The sequence below is a fragment of the Typopeltis vanoorti genome, chromosome 11 (assembly GCF_054136105.1).
Source record: "Typopeltis vanoorti isolate ZY-2024b chromosome 11, IOZ_Tvanoo_1.0, whole genome shotgun sequence".
Lineage (NCBI taxonomy): Eukaryota > Metazoa > Arthropoda > Arachnida > Uropygi > Thelyphonidae > Typopeltis > Typopeltis vanoorti.
The window spans coordinates 107,738,845-107,756,722 of NC_143559.1; the positions used below are offsets into that span (position 1 = coordinate 107,738,845).

Here is a 17,878-nt window from a genome sequence, read left to right on the forward strand (position 1 = left end):
TTTGTTATCTGCCTCTGTACTCTTTCCGAGATTAATTTATCCCTTTCAAATCCTGGAGACTAAATCTGAGCACAATAGTCCATGTATGGTCTGATCAGAGCTTTATACGAAGGAATCACAACTCTTCTATGTCTGCTGATCAGTGTCCTTCTCAGTATTACAGCAGTCTTCTGGGCTACCTTCACTACCTTTGCAATATGTCCCTTGAACTTCAGGTTTCTATCAATCATCACCCCATGATCCCTTTGCCTACCCCATTTCCTGCAGTACAGTTCCTCCAACAGAGTATGCAGCCTCTCATCAATTTACCCCAAACTTCAAGACTTTACATTTAGTTTAATTAAACTTACTCCAATTCATTTGCCCATCTGTCCAGCTTATCCAAATCCTCCCAAAAGACTACCATATCTACACTGTTACTAATAACCCTTCCTAACTTTATATCATTTGCAAACAACTGAATATCCACTTGCAATCTATTGATAGTGTCATCAATATAAAAGTTAAACAATACAGGTCCTAGTACTGAAGCCTGTGGTACCTCACCTGTAACTTTCTCAGCCAATTCCCAGTCCACTTCACTAACCTGACATCTAAACTCATGTGCTGTAACTTAAAATCCAAGAAAATGGCAGAACATGCCTTTCCTTCCTCAGCCATTCTTGTTACTTTATTATAAAAGATAATTAAATTACTAAAAGAAGAGCACCCCTTAACAAATCCATGTTGACTCATATAACAAACATATAACAGCACCCTTATCTGCCCAATGTTGTTTATGATCTCACACTAATTTCTCCAAAATCTTAACACTACTGATGAAATACAAACTGCTCTGTAGTTTGACAATTCCATTCTACTACCACCCTTATGTGATGGGACTGTCTTACCCTACTTCCACTCTTTGAACATTTTTCCCATAGCCAGCCTCTCATTGAAAAACCAGTCAACAGAGCTGTCAGTTCTTTAGTGCATTCCCTCAAAATCCATGGTGAAATCACATCCAGTCATATTACTTTATTAACATCCAGGGTGCTCTTACTTCATACTAAACAAAAATATTTACTTTGAGGATGATTCTGCTTGCAGCTGTATTGTAATCTGTCAGCAGTTATCATCCAGACCTGTTGGAACATGGGCTTTCCAGTTAATGATGAACTGTATTGGGATGCCAAGATTTTTCCTCCTAAAAACTTAGAATTTTTTTCTTCCCAGAAAACAGGTACGTCATTCAGAGAACACATGCAAATAACACAGTACACTGGCATATAGTTTAGTTGCTTCGGCAACAATTCTATCCCTTCCAGTGAGTTGGATGGGTTATGGTCCCATAAAAGATTCTAGCAAGGAAAAAGTAGAGATAATTTTTGAGTTATTATAGAGAGTGGCTGATATATGTGTGTGTGTGTGTGTGTAATAAAAAATAAAATAAAGGAAAAGAAAAAGCTAATTCTTCTTAGAGACTTAAACAGTAAAGTAGGAAATGGATCCCAGAAATGTTTTGGAATTTGGGAGCTAATGATATCAGGAACCCAACAAATAATAGATTGATTTGAGAAAAAGCTGTTGATTGGAAAACTAATCATTAAATATTATTAAATGACTAGTTGAAAACAAGTACGAGGGACATCCAGAAAGTAAGTTCCAATGGGCTGTCAGAGAAACAAAAATATACTTACAAAAAAAAACTTTATTGGAAATTAAAGTAGACATCTTTCACAACTTTAATACGTAATTTCTGCCATTGTTCAGGCCCTTATCATAACGGGGCACCAAGAGTTGTATACCTTCATCGTAGAAGTTGCTGTCTCTTCTTCCGTCGTAGAAGAAGCAGTCAATACAAATGTATTGACTGCTTCTTTGACCTCATCATTGTCTTGAAACAGCCGGCCACCAAGGAAAGATTTCAGTTGTTTGAACAGGTGAAAGTTGCTTGCCGTGAGGTCAGGACTATATGGGGAATGATGGAATTGTTCCCAGCCAAAGGTGGCAAGAAGGTGTTGTGTTATGCAGGCCATGTGTAGGCGGGTGTTATCATGAATCAAAACAACACCTCTGGTAAGCATGCCATGTCGTTTATTTTGGATCGCACAATGAAGTTTCTTAATGGTTTGGCAGTATATACTCACGTTGATTGTGGAGCCTTGACCCAAGAAGTCTACCAGCAAAATCCTTGTCTGTCCCAAAACACAGTGAGCATGATTTTTCGAGTGGAAACCATTGTCTTGAATTTTGTCTTGACTGGTGAGGTGTGCCTTCACTCCATGGACTGTTGTATGGATTCAGGGGTTGCGTGCGACACCCAAGTCTCGTCCCTGGTGACAAGTCTGCTCAGGAAAGCATCGCCATCCTCATGGTAGCATGTCAAGAATTCTAACACATTGCCCAGCCGATTCATTTTGTGTTGTTCTGTAAGCATCGGCACCCAGCATGCACACAATTTCCGATAATTCAGTTTCTCTGACACAATTTCATGAAGACATGAACGTGAAACTTCTGGAAATTGCAGTGAGAGTGACGTCATAGTGAATCCCCTATTCTGTCGAATCCTCTCTTCGACTGAACGCATCACATTGTCAGTCACTAAAGATGGTTATCCGATCCATTCATCATCATGCACACGTCCTTCCTTCATTAAAAAGTCTTACCCATCTTTGTACCACTGAATTACTCATTGCGTGTTCTCTATAAACCTTGATAATTTGCCGATGAATTTCTGCTGCTTTAACATTCCTTGCATTCAAGAAACAGATAACTGACCTAATTTCACATGCAACAGGCAATTTGATTTTCCTTAGACATTATAAACACACACACCAAGAAGCATACACACTGCAAGAATGTCTGAAAATGGCACCAACACCTTGCTAATGAAAAAACATGATACTAACCACAGTAATGACTATTTAATTCATAAATATTTCATCACAAGTATCTTGGGACATCATCAGTACAGTAGTTCAAACAATACTAGGAATAACATTATTATTAATGTTATTCCTAGTATTGTTTGAACTACTGTACTGATGATGTCCCAAGAGGAAATTGCTACTCAGTGATATTGCTAGACTTTGCAAAAGCATTTGACAAGATTCCACATAGAACTCTATTGCATAAATTGGAGCAAATGGGGTTGAATATGAATCTGGTGATTTGGATGAGAGAGTGGTTTATGGAGGAGTTGAGTCCAGGAGAAGACAAGTGGTGTACCACAGAGCTTAGTACTTGTCCTCTTTTTTAATTTGCATATCAGTGATATAGGAAATGATTTGACAAGACATATTTAGAGATCCTGCAGGAAGACTTAAACAAACTAGCAGAATGGGCAAAGGTAAATGGCTGCCAGTTTAAATGTGGCCAGATATAAGGTAATGCACTTTGGGAAGAGATCAGAAGGTGTATACTATATTGATGAAACTGAATTGCAAGAAACTGATGAGGCCAAGGACTTGAATGTGATTGTGGACATGGAGTTGAAGTTTAGTGGGTATATTGCAAAGATAACCAAAATAGTGCATCAGAATACGTGATTGTTGAAGAACACACTAACAATCAGGGATAGAGAGGTTATTGTTCTCCTATCTAGACTACTGTGTACAGATCTGACTCCCTGGATTTCTTGGAGATGACCCAAAGACAAGTGTGAAAATAATTGTGAAAAGTCTGTGGATTGCTCCTTATGAGAATTAATTGATGGCCAATAGGTTTCAAAATTTAGCCGATAAGCAAAAAAAGAGGAGACACGATAGAAGCATTTAAGTTAAAGGAGTTTTATAGGATAAACATTGAAGACTTTTTTTAGTGTGTATCCTATCCATGGCAAGAAGGAAGAGAACAAAACATCACCAATGGCAGTTGTATGAGAGTGTGGTTAGCAAGGGTGTTAGGAGTAGATTTTTTGCTTGGAGAGTAGTGAATGGTTTGCCAGAGATAGTTGTGGGTGCTTCTTCAGTGAATGAATTTAAGGAAGGGTATAATAGGTATTGTGTGAATAATGGATTTCCCACAGTGAGTCTTCTGACTCTTTGGAGATACCTGTATAATGACGATGATGACTTTTACAAAATTACTAAGATTATTGAACTGTATTGTTAACATGCTCATTTAAAAGATTTAATTATGTTTTTGTTACTTATGTTTTCATTTATTCATACAGAGAAAAATATGAAATAAAGGAAGTTGGAATAAAATCAGAGAAACTAGAAACAAAAGTATCGACCATAAGTACCCAGACAATAGATCAGAATGCAGTGGATCTCATTTCCGAAAATATCTGGTTTAGTGTATGTTAAATTAAAACCATAAAAGTTGATTTATTTTTATATCTGTAATATTGATTTACTGAAATATCAATTATCTGGCCTTCAGATGAACGAATCTTCAATAAACTAGCTCTTGAATGGATTAGTGTATTGACTGACCTCTGGCAGCACTAAGTAATTGTGTCTTCAGTTATCCAACTGTTCATTTATCTGACTGGCAGATTTCTTTTTCCTACTGTGGTTGGATAATATTGAGGGATTGCTGTATTTATTATTACACACCCAATTCTCCATTTACATGGTAGATTGGTTCCAGAAAAAAAAACGTGTAAAAAAGAATACAGTGCATATGAAAAAATAGAAGAATGGTTTCAGATATGAAAACCCGATACGAACAATAAGTTATTTTCAAACAAAACATATGAAAATCATTGAATAAAACTATTTAATTTTAACGGGATATTTTTTATTTTAAATAATTATTTAAAGTATATACATATGTATCTTTCTTAAAGAAAATAGTGTGTCACTAATAAAGCAGAAATTCGAAAAGGCCCAAATACACCCGTGCATATGGTTATTAGTTAAATTTTATTCGCCATCACTCACTTTCTGACAGTAGCCACATTCTTTTGCGTTAGACTGGAATGAAATCACTTCTACCACTTGAAACATTTTGGCCATCCTGTTCGTACTGTAATGGAGAAATGTTTTCTTCAGTCAAAGGAACTAAATTAGCACTAATTTCTAATAATTCTGAAGGTTGATTTTTTTTAACCACAAACTGTAAATAATCATTGAGATCCTGTTTTGACTAGATCTTTATATAATTCTTCATATCACACCATACTTCAGTTCACGTTTAAACTGTTCAGCTCATTCAGTATTTGGATCATTTGTAAGAAAACGACTTTGTAATTCACTAGCCATTTGAAGCCCTTCTTTAATTCATCCTGCAGTGAGTGGAATCTCTTCATCGTCAGTTTTCTTTTTCATCCAGGTTCTCAAGGACAGTTTCTATTATTTCGTCATCACTAACAGCCTTGTCAACCATCAATTCTTCAATATCTGTAAGAAAAAAAATCATCAAATCCTTCTCTGCCAACTACATGTGCTAATCTGATGCTATTGGGATATTCAGTTGTATGCAAAGGCACAGGGCTTTTCTTTTTCACACATTGTGGCCAAGTAGCTTTCCAGCATACATTTAAGTTGATGGTTTCAATTCTGATAACACCAACTTTGCAAGTTTGATGCAATCCAAAATAGAAAATTTATTCCACACATCAATAACTGTCAGTAAATTATCCTTATCTAGTTTATCCAAAATGTATTGGAATGTTTTTCTTATGTAGTGAGTTTTGTCGGTAGCGCGATCACACCCTGGTCTAGTGGTTGTATTAGGTGGCAGAAAACAAAATTCCACATTCGGTTGTTCTAAAACAGGATGGCCAGGCACATTGTCTATAATCAATAAAACTTTAAATTCCAGATTTTTTTTCCATCAAATAGTGTTTAACTTCCAGAACAAAACATTGATGGAACCATTCATTAAAAATTTCTTTTATAACCCAACCTTTTTTGTTTGCCTTCCAGTTCACTGGTAATGTATTAAAATCCGCATCTTTTATTGCCTGTGGTCTTATGGATCGATTATGGCAGAGCTAAGCAGAACTAGGTCATCTGCAAAAAGCAGACGTCCAATGCTACATCTTCCAATTCTGACACACTCACTGCTTCAGCTGTGCCTATCAATCCAGGCCAAAAAATATTATGAAAAGAAGGGGTGACAGAACACACCCTTGGCAGAGACTGTGAAAGGTTCAGACTTTGTGCTGTTTACCCTGACACAAAACTCTGGGCATTCATACAGGGACTTGATGACAGCTAATAGTTGGCCATCCACTCCATACTCCTGTACTACTTGCCAAAGCTTATCCCGAGGAACCCGGCATGTTCACAAAACGTGTAGATATTCTTGGCATATTCCCAAGATTTCTCGAAGACTTGCCTTAAAGTGAAGATTTGGTCAGTTGTGCTTCTACCAGGACGAAAGCCACATTGTTTGTCTTGGAACTTTTGACTCAACTCTGTTCCTGCACCTTCTTTCCAAGCACCTAGCATATACTTTCCCAGGCAGGCTGAGCAGAGAGAGATGCCATGATAGTTGCTGCAATCTCTCTGGTCTCCCTTCTTGAAGACTGTATTATTATGCCTATCTGCCACTGCTTTGATGCCCGCTCAGATATCCAAGCAGCCTGACACACTTGAGTCAGCCAGAGAACACTGTCTCGATTTAAGACTTTTAGCATTTCGGGCCGAATTTCATCATCACCAGTAGCCCTGCCCGATTTTAGCGATTTTATTGCTAAATGGACCTCTTCTGCTGTGAGACTAGTCATCACCCTGATCTGCACGTCTTGGATGTCCACAGCTGCCAGGCCACCTGGGTTAAGAAGGCTCTCAAAGTATTCCCTCCATCTGTGGACGATATCCTTCTCGGTTGTTAAAAGTGCACCATCAAAGGCCTTAATTACTCTTGCTGTGCACGATTTCCTCCCTCGAAGGTGGTGGATGGTCTGCCAGAATACCTTGTTTGCATTTGCATAGGATGAATCTAATCTTTCTCCAAAGAATTTCTAAGCCCTCTTCTTTGCTGTCTTTACTGCCTCAGCAGCAGCTTTTTGCACCTCATTGTGGAAACGCATCTCAGGTGAGAGCTTTACTGACCCTAAGCCATGTTAGGTAGGCCTCCTTTTTTGCCCAGATAGCTTTTTGGACCTCTTGATTCTACCAAGGTGTCCTTTTCTCACTGCTCATCGCTACTTTTTGCGACATCATGAGAGTGCAGAGGCAGTGACAGCTGTTCTGAACAGCTCCCATCCCTCTTCAACATCTGTAGTATGTTCGGGAATCACTTTGAACCTGGAGGAGATGTTATCTGTAAATTTCTTCCTCACAGCCTCATTTTCCAATGCCTTTCATTTCACGCAGTATAGCTACTTAGGTCTCCAGCATTGATGGTAGAATTTAGTTTCTGTAGCCGTAGAGTGCAGACAACAAGATGGTGGTCAGTTGAAAGTTCTGCCCCTCTCCTCACACAGACATCCAATATTGAGGAAACTAGGTCTGCTCGGACTATAAAGAAGTCGATCGGAGACCTTTGTCCAAGTGTATCCCTGTACTAGGTATACTTATGGACTTCTCGGTGCTGGAAGAAGGTATTCATTATGGACAAGCTGTTTGTACAGCAGAAGTCCAATAATTTCAACTTATTCGCGTTAAAGTCAGGGTCTCCGTTCCTCCCAACCACACCCCCCCTCCATGTCTGGTCATCTGTTCCAACATGTGCATTGAAGTCACCCATTAGCAGGACTGATTCCATGTCTGCCACCCTGTCAAAAGCAGCATCCACTTCCTAAAGTGGATGCTGCTTTTGACAGGGTGGCAGACATGGAATCAGTAAATTGTGACGTTGTATTTTATTATGTTCAATATATTTTTCTCCAATGAGATGTATTGTCAAATGAGATGTATTGACGCTCTGAGTCAAATGAAAACAGGTAAAACACCAGGCCCTGATCAGATCCCTATTGAATTGTTAAAGAAAGTAAATGAAAACACACTTAATGACCTAAAGGTTATTTTTAATAACATCTATGATATAGGATACATCCCTGATGATCTAAGGAAATCCATCTTTGTCACTATTCCCAAAATTCCAAGAACTTTTGAATGTACAGAATATAGACTAATAAGTTTAACAAGCCAAGTTACAAAATTACTACTGAGAATAATCCTAGAAAGAATAAAAGGCACTTTGTCAGTAGAAATAGAAGATACTCAGTCAGGTTTTCAAAAAGACAAAGGTACAAGAGAAGAAATCTTCAATTTGAAAACATTATGTGAAAGAAGCCTTGACAACCAGAAAAGCATATATCTTTGTTTTATTGATTACACTGAAGCATTTGATTCAATAGGTCACAAGAAATTAATACATATCCTACAGAATATTACAAATATATACTGGAATCAAATGGCCTCAATAAGATATAAAAATACATATTCTGGCAACTTTGAAATCAAAAAAGGAGTAAGGCAAGGATGTATCTTATCACCCTTACTGTACAATATATATAGTGAGCAAGCTTTTAAAAATATTTCAGAACTGATGGATGTAAAATTCGGAGGTAGGAACTTCAACAACTTCAGGTATGCAGATGACACAGTTCTTATAGCTGAATCTGAAGATAATCTTAAAAACTTAATCACAGAAATTTACAACAGCAGCTTAGACATGGGACTAATCATTAACCTAAAGAAAACAAAGTGCATGATTATATCAAAAGAACCAATAAATAAGAAACTGAACATAACTGTTAACCAAAAGAAAATTGAACAGGTTCAGTCTTTTATTTGGGACAAATGTTTACAGACAGAGGAAATTCCCTTAAAGAAATAAAAAGAAGAATAGAGATAGCAAGAAAAGCCTTTACTGATATGAAAACTGTTCTAACATCCAGAGACATTAATATAGACACAAGAAAAAGATTAATAAAATGCTATATCTGGTCAAGCCTTCTCTACAACAGTGAAACTTGGACTCTAAATAAAGAAGCAGAGAAAAAATTAGAAGCTTTCGAAATGTGGACTATCAGAAGAATGTTGAAAATACCATGGACAGAGAAAATGAAAAACGAAGATGTTTTAAAGAAAGCAAAAATGAAAATAATTAAAGAGCAAAAACTTAAATATTTTGGACATCTAACTAGACAAGAAGGCATTCAGAAATTAATATTAGAAGGGAAATTGGATGGAAAAAGAGGGAGAGGTAGACCCAGGAGAATGTGGTTTGAAGACATTAAGGACCAGACTCACTTGAATTACCAAAAATGTTCCAGAGCAGCAAAAGAAAGAAAAAGGTTCCGTGACATGGTTGCCAACCTCCTTCTAGGGGATGACACTTGAAGAAGAAGAGATGTCTTGTAAATAAACGATCTATTGTACTCTTGTTTTTATGGAATCCTGCTTGGTGCTCTAAACATATACTTTCTATTTTTACTACATTTTGTACTTTTTTTTTAAGGAACAGGAATCAGAATGGAGATGTGCTGATCATTAGGCCATTATTCATCATTCCATACATTTTGACAAATGTTGAACAAAGTATCTGTGATATGTTCTACCCAGTAGTTTTGAAGTTATTCCATTTATGCTTAGCAGTTTTCCCACCTTTAAAGAATTAATTGCTGCTCCTTCTCATAAAATAGAGAGGTCTCCTTCATCCAATGTCATTTGTATTATGTCTTCAGGGTTTTTATTATTGAGGCTGCTGTCTTCTGAGAAAAGGTTAGTTTTGTAATCCTGCCAACTCTGCAAGATTTCAACCTTTCCAGTCAAAAGCTTGCTATTTTCATTCTCACTTAACCAGTTAGTTTGTTACTTTTTTATTTATTTGTTTTGCTAATCTGCTTATTTGGAAAGCACTTCTAGGGTTGTTTGTTTCTTTATACTTCTTCTTCAATCTTACATTCCTTCAGAATCCAGTTGGTTTTTGCTGTTTTAATTTTATTTGTTATTATTTTTTTAGTTTCTTATATTTTCCCTTGCATTATTATCCTTGTAATCAAAGATTTGATAATCCTGTCAGATTTACTTGTCATGGTGTCTGCTGCTTCTAAAATTGCTTTTGAAAATAGTTTGCATTCATTTTCAATACTTCTGAATTCTTCTAGGAAAGTATTGAAGGAATTAATAATGTGGGAATTATATTGTTCTCTGATTGATTCCAACCTTTCAATGCTGTTTCTTTTCCTTTGTTTTTTGTTACCTTTTTATTTGTTTTAATTTTAGATTCAAGGTGGCAATGACCATGTTGTGTTCACTGCCAATAATCAGTTCCTAGGAAAAATCTAATCTTAGGAAGGTTGACTGATATTTCATGTATTATCCAAACAAGTATATAATTAAATTGTGGAGAGATCCATTAGATGAGGTTCGTGTTCATTTTCTTGATGGCCTATGAGGATATAAAGTATTAGTACGTTTTAAATTATTTTGTTATATTGAATGACATGCAATTTCATTAGAATGGGGAACTGGACAGTGAGACTTATTTGTGCCTACGGTCACACAAAAGGTTCTACTAAGGTAGTACTCGAGGAATTTTTTGAGGCTTTAGAGAAAGCAACCGACACAATTAAAAAGGAAAAGTTGGTATTTGTTGGGGATCTAAATAGCAGAGTAGGAAATGATTGTCAGACATACAAAAATATTTTGGGAAAATTTGGAGAAAAGAGCAAAGATAATAAGAATGGCAAATACCTGTTGGATTTCTGCACAGGACATGGACTGGTTATTACTAACCAATGTTCTAACATAAAAATGTGCACATATTCACATGGAGAGATGAGGCAAGGAATAAGAAAAGTCTCATTGACTATGTTATTGTTGATAGTAATGTTTTCTCCCTATTGCAGGACACCAGAGTTTACAGAGGATTTGAAATTGGAAGTGAGCATCATTTAGTCTTGAACAGGATAAAATTGAATATTGAAAAGAAGAACATGTAAGAAAATTTTAAAGCTAATAAAAGTTGAGCAGCTCTGAGATGTGAACTGTAGACTAAAATACACAAACATGATTGAAAAAAAAAAAAATGAAAGAGTTTGAGAACAGGAACCAAATCTTGGACATTCAGTGGCAATCCCTGAAGAAAACATTGATTGATTATCCAGAGTGGCACGTGGTGAGGTTGTCTGCAAGGATAGAAAAATCAGAACTCCATGGTGGACACAGGAAGTTAAAGAGGCAGTGAAGGAAAAGAAGAAAGCATATCGAAAGTCCTAGCGCATAAGTCAGCTTGTGATCTTAGAGAATACAGAGACAAATGTAAGAAAGCTAAACACTGTGTAAACCAGCTTAAAAAAAGTCATGGTAAGACTTTCGTAAGAACATAGAAAACAAATATCAAGAAGGTGGCAAGATATTCTGGAGGTTGTTGAAGAAGCTCAGAAATGGAGGAAAGAGTGCTGTAAGAGGAATTAGAGATGATAAAGGTGACATGAAAACTGGACAAAAAGATATACTTGAAGTATGGAGTAATTACTTGGAAAAATTGATAAATGAAACAATCAGTGACAACACAGTGATAAAAAAAAAAAAAAAAAAAAAAAAAAAAAAAAAAAAACAGGCATCAATAAGGAATACACAAGTTGAAAAAGCCATCAAAAGTATGAAATGTGGAAAGGTAGCTGAAGTGGATGATATTCGATTAGAAATGCTCAAGTATGGAGGTATAAGTCTTACAGTGACTGCACTACATAGTTCAGAAGGCCTGGACAGTGAAACGAATTCCAGATGATTGGGGTAGAGTGATTTATGCAAGTATATTGAGAAATGTTGAGAAGGATTGTGGAAGAGATGCTTGGTTAAGAGCAAGCTGGATTCAGGCTAAATACAGGCTTTGAAGATCAGATTTTCAATTTACGACAAATAGTTGAGAAATCATGGGAATATAATAAAGATCTATATTTAAGTTTTGTATATCTGGAAAAGGCATGTGACAAGGTGCCAAGGAAGAAGCTATTCAAGATGCTACAATTGTATAGTGTCAGTGAGACATTATATCAAACAATACTTAGTCTTTATTTGAGTTGTAAGTCAGCAGTTAGAATTGAAGGAAGTACAGGAAGATGGTTTAATGTTAAATCTGGTGTCAGACAGGGATGTACATTATCCGCTCTATTATTCATTATCTATATGGATCACATTATGAAGAAAAGTGGTATTAAACCTGATATTGAAATTGGAGATGTTAACATCAGCTCTTTTCTGTATGCAGATGATGTTATACTTCTAAATAAATCCGCTACAAGTCTGCAAGATTCCCTGACTAAATCGAATAACTGTCATAATAGATATGGTATGAAGGTCAGCAATAACAAGACATAGACAAAGACAATGAAAATAGGCAGAAATCTTGAAAATATCAACTACAATTTGAATGGAAAACCTATAGAACAAGTAAAACATTTCAGCTACTTAGGCACAATTTGTAGTGAAGATGGTAAATTATATATGGAAATAGACAACAGAATCAACAAAGCTGGTATGGTAGGAAGTCAAATAAATAAATTTTTATGGAATAAGAGAGAAATTAGTCAGAACACTAAATTAGCTGTATACAAGACAGTGTTCAAACCAATTTTAACTTATAGATCTGAGAGCTGGGTTAGAAGCAGAACACTTGACCAAAGACCAGGGATTTGGGAGTGTTGGTGGACAGGGAGTTGAAGTTTAGGGGGCACATTGCAAAAGTGGCTAAATCAGCTCATCAAATCACTTGGTTGCTGAAAAATACTTTGACGAGCAGAGACAAACAGGTTATTGTTCCTCTGTATCGAGCCTTGATAAGACCACACCTAGACTACTGTGCCCAAATTTGGGCACCAGGGTTTCTTCTTGATGGGGAGGAGGTGGAGAGGATCCAGAGACAAGTGACCAAGATGATAGCAGGTCTATGGAATGAACCTTATGAGAACAGGTTGAAGATTTGTGGGTTGCAGAAATTGGTTGACAGGTGAAAAAGTGGTGATATGATTGAGACATTCAAATTACTGAAGGGTTTCTGTAAGATTAATTCAGAAGATATTTTTGAGAATAGAACTGGTGGTGGGAGGACTAGGGGCCATCCATGGAAGCTGGGCAAGAGTGTGGTTAGCAAGGGTGTTAGAGCTAAGGTTTTTACTTGGAGAGTAGTGAATGAGTGGAATAAGCTGCCAGAGTCTTTTGTGGGTGCCATGACTGTAAATGAGTTCAAGGCAAAGTATGATAGATACTATGTGAATGTTGAATAGTTGTTCTTGACATGATGTTAGGTCCTCCCTCGATGAGTCTAAGAACTCCTTGGAGTTGCCCATACTACTACTAATAATAATAATAATAAAAGACTGGAGACCGCACATATGAGAGTCCTGAGAAAGATTAGGGGCGTGAAAAGATGGCATCAACGGCAATATCATATTAAAAACAAGGAGATTAGGAAAGAACTCGACATTGTCAGCATCCAGGAATGCATTAGCAGAGCTAATCTCAGGTGGTATGGTCACTTAAATAGAATGGGAGAGGAAAGATTAGCAAAACAAGTGTTCTTTGCCAGGTTGGCTGGAAAAAGACCCATAGGAAGACCAAGATATAGGTGGATTGATACAGTAAAAAGTGCCTTAGAAGATAGAAATATAAGATCTGATAATGTTGGAGTCTTGACAGGTAACAGATTGATTCGGAGGAAAATTATAGATAGGAAGTTAGTAATGATGTAAATTTTTCATGTAGTACTATCGTATCCTATACTCCCCTTGAATTTGCTGATGATGATTAAATTATTTTGAATGGCAAAATAATTTTTGTGTCCTTTGTCATTGGTTTAACCAAAACCACAATTGGGAAAAAATTCCTTCCACTATCTATACTAATTTTTGCATTATAGTCTCCTTGTACAATGAGATTGTCTTTATTTGTAATTCCTTTATCTCTGAGTTAATTTGTCCATAGAAGTCATTAATATACTCTTCATCATATAACAGTCCAGGTGCATAGATCTGTATTATTGATACATTTATGGTTTTTCCTCTACATCTGACAAGAGCTATTCTGCTATTTATTAACCTATGCTGATTGACTGCAAACCCTATTGATAGTTTTGCTGATGATAGCACTCTCTGCTCATCCTACTTTTGCAACAATCCTTGCATTAACAAAACAGTTAATGATATCATATACAGATTTTCTAGTAGAACAAAAACAGATTGTATATCATTTATTGTACATATTTCATTAATGATCTAATACTATCTGTCTCTCCTTCAGTTTATAGCTTATCTTAATTATTGCATTCATTTATATGTTTCATGAATAATGCAGTACATCTTAAGTTATAGGGGTGTCTAGTTACTAAATATATATTACTGCAGTAATATATCTGTTTAAGCATAAATAATTAAATAATGCCTATTTAATCATAAAATTAAATTTGATTTGTTTGTTGTGTCTTTAATTATATTGTTCTAGCCAGATGAATTAAACAAATTAGATGCTGTTATTGAGGATATTATTGAGGATTTGTTAAGTGATACAGTAAATGAACTGCAGAAAATGGAATCAGCATATTCTTCTAACAACAAATATGATCAGTTAGATCACCTTGCCCTTCAGATTCAGAAATTAGAGGTGAGTGGAAAGTTGTAGTTTTTGTATTGGGTTTGAGACAGTTTGTTATCTATAAATAATGTTAGATGCACTTAAAGAATTAATTATATGCCTACACTTTTGATCAGAATAACAAGCCCACATTTAGCTATTTTTCCAGCATTTTGTAAATATTAAGTCATTCGAAAAATATCTGGATCAGGATGCAAATTTCAATGTCAGCCACATTCTCATTATTATGAAAACACAGGTCATGTTTGTATAAGTTTGGAGAAATTAAGTTGTGGATCTATAGCATGAGTGGCCACAATGTGGCTCGTGTCCACGCATTATGAGGCTCTTTATGATCTTCCAGGAAAAAATAAGCAAAAAGAGAAGTGGAGACAACAAAAAAGGAACAAAATAAAAAAAAAAAAATAGAGAGAAGAGGGAGAGAAAAACAGGGTTAATAAAAATTACTGCAACAAGTTTAATTTGAAACACATTAAATGGAGTTTACTTTGAACAATTAGAATAATTTTAAAGTTGAAACGTAATAATTTTAGTTACTTATTTACTAGTAGAGGTCTTCCTTGTATCCATTTTCTTAGTAAGCTCCTTAAAATTAGGTGTGTAATTAGTCAGAGCAGTTCTTACAAGTTCGTTACAACCTCGCCATGCACACACTCACTCCTGTACCATCGCATCGGTCAAAGGTTGTGGCTCTTCTTAGTCTTACTGGAATTATTTTGGTTCCAAAAGGATGCATAGTTCACCATCCCTGATCTGTAGTATCCATCTGCTGTGGTGATTCAATAAAGCTAAACATGTTTTATTTTGTGGTAATTTTTATGCTTTTCGAATGCAATAATTAATATAAAATATAATTAATATAATATAAAATATAATACAGCATGTTAACATTATCCAAAAAAAAAAAAATTTTTTTTTAATATTGTTTAATTTTAGTTTAATTTTAAATTTGCTCAATTTTGTTTAATTTTAGTTTCCAATTTTATTTTAAAACTGACATAACTATTAGTGAAATACAGTCGAACTTGGTTATGACGAGCACCAGGGGACTGAGAAAAGTTCATCATTATATCAGTAATGAGTTAAATCTATCTTTTTTTTTTTTTAATTCTCAATAACTTGTTAAAAAAAAGATTCAAAAACCAAAAGAAATAAAAAAAATAATAATATAATTACATATCTAGATATTATTTGAATGAATATCTTGTATAAAATATAATACACTTAATATTAATAAACACAATTTATTTGTCCATACTTTTAAAATCCTACACTTAATGCTGAGCACAGTTTATTTCTTTGTAATTAAAAACAATACTAATTAATAATAAACACAGTTTCAATTATCCATTTAGCTGTTGTTACGTACAAAATCGTCGTGTCCAAATTGTTCAACAAATTTTTCTGCTTGAGCCCTTAAGATTTGACTGTCTATTGAGAATCCAGCACTCCTTTGTGTAGTGAACCAATACATTGAAGCAGTGCTTAATCAATGTTTGTAAGCTCACAATTTCTAAATTTTTTTTGTTTTGGTTATGTTGTTTTCTAGTTCAGATATGTAAACATATTTATTCTTCCACAATGTCGATACCGTTAAAAAAAAAAAAAAGACAAAACTTTTTACACACTTCAACATTTTTCGCACCACATTCTGACTCACGAACAATTCTGACTTTTTCACAGAGAGACATTTTCTTTTTACTAGATGTGTTTCTAAACAGAAGGGTTCATTTCTAACTGATTTTACAGTTGTGGCAGTGTTTGGATGAAGTGAGGGAGGAGGGCCAGAGGCTAGACATTGGAGAGATAGGTAGAGTAAAGATGCAATGTTCTTGAAACTTTTGAGCTGCACCTTGTATTAAAAACGAAGATATCAGAAGAACTTGTTAGTATACAAAGTTCTTCTGGTATCTTCATTTGTAATACAAGGTGTGGTTCAAAAGTTTCGAGACTGATATTACCACAAGAGCATTGCATGCACCATCTGTTGGCCGACACTGGAAATATTTGTAGCAAACCTTTGAATATTGTGTGATCAAGTATCAGTAGCCTGTGTTTGGCAATGTGTTTTTTGTGGATGGTTTTTTTGGGAGACACCTATAGCCAGAAATGGCTATAAAAAGGGTTAGAAAGAAGAAGAAGAAGAAGAAAGAACTGATGCAATGGAGGAGTAGAGAATAATGATAAAGTTTTGTGTAAAGTGCTGTAGAAACAAGGGAGCTGAACAGCATTCCGAAAAGGCATTTCTGGATGACATCAACAAATCATCTGAATGCACAAACAAGTAGCAGTCAAGGAAGTCTATTTTGAAGTTAACCTAAAATTAGCATGATAAATTTATTAATTGTCTCAATTTTTATGCCACACCTTGTATGGTCCTACCATTCATGTCACGTATGATCTCCATTCTTTGATCAGCTATTTTATTTCTGAATGAGCAAAATGCTGCTAGTTTAATCTTTTGGCTCATTTCTTCCTTGTTTATTCAACTGTGTTTTCACTATTAGCTTTACTTATTCTATAAATTAAAGATGCTAAGAAGTTATATTCTTGGTTTCGTCCTTTATCCAAGTGTAAGCATCTTTCATCCTCTATCCAAGGATGAAACCAAGAATATAACTTCTTGGCATCTTTAATTTATAGTATAACCAAGTGGAAAAACTTTCAACATTTACTTATTCTGTTATCTATTTCCATATTAAATTTGCTATCTTTACTAAAATACACCTAAACATTGTAACTATTTAAGTTATAATGTTTTCCCTCTTTTATAGGTTTCCTATTGAGTAAGCCTGGTCACTGGGCTGTCACGGTGCATTCATCCCCATTCACAGTGGTGGATGGGGGTAGGATGGTCAGTGGTACTACTTTGTAGGCCTCCCGGCTAGGTCCAAGGGACCTGCTAATCAATGACAGCTGCGGCCCTCCATTCATATTGGGAGTTGGATGGTTCTGGTGGCCCATTCTGTACTGCTGTGCAAAATATCATGTCTCAACCAAAGAGAAATAAAGCCCGGGTGGTCTCAATATGCCCAGAACGGTGGTGTCAGGGTGATGTAACATCCCCTGTGGCATCATCAGTCAGTGACTGCTATAAAGAAGCGCAACACAGAAATTGTTTGAAGATTGCTACTTGGAATGTAAGAGATTTGAATAAACCTGGGAAATTGCCTAATGTTATGAGAGAAATGGAGAGACCAAATATTGGTATATTGGAAAAAGTGAAACCTTTTGGAAGGATTTGTCGAATTTTGAATTGAAACTTCCAAATGATAAGACATAAATTATATACTTTGGGTGGAGAAATATCAATGAGAGGTGTAGCTTTCATTGTGGAGAAGAAACTTGGTAACAAAATCACTTATGTAATTAAAAAATCAGAGTAATTGCAATTC

At 35.5% G+C, this 17,878-nt stretch overlaps 1 protein-coding gene across 4 annotated transcripts in view; it reads left to right on the top strand.

The window, feature by feature from the left end:
- Nucleotides 1–17,878, top strand: part of LOC150101919 (uncharacterized) — a 153,086-nt gene that overhangs the window by 87,923 nt on the left and 47,285 nt on the right. For all 4 annotated transcript variants that reach the window (XM_090400263.1, XM_090400264.1, XM_090400265.1 and 1 more), the window contains 2 exons: nt 4,157–4,283; nt 14,334–14,492. In XM_090400263.1, the coding sequence (XP_090256389.1) occupies nt 4,157–4,283; nt 14,334–14,492 (286 nt within the window). The remainder of the gene's footprint in view (nt 1–4,156; nt 4,284–14,333; nt 14,493–17,878) is intronic.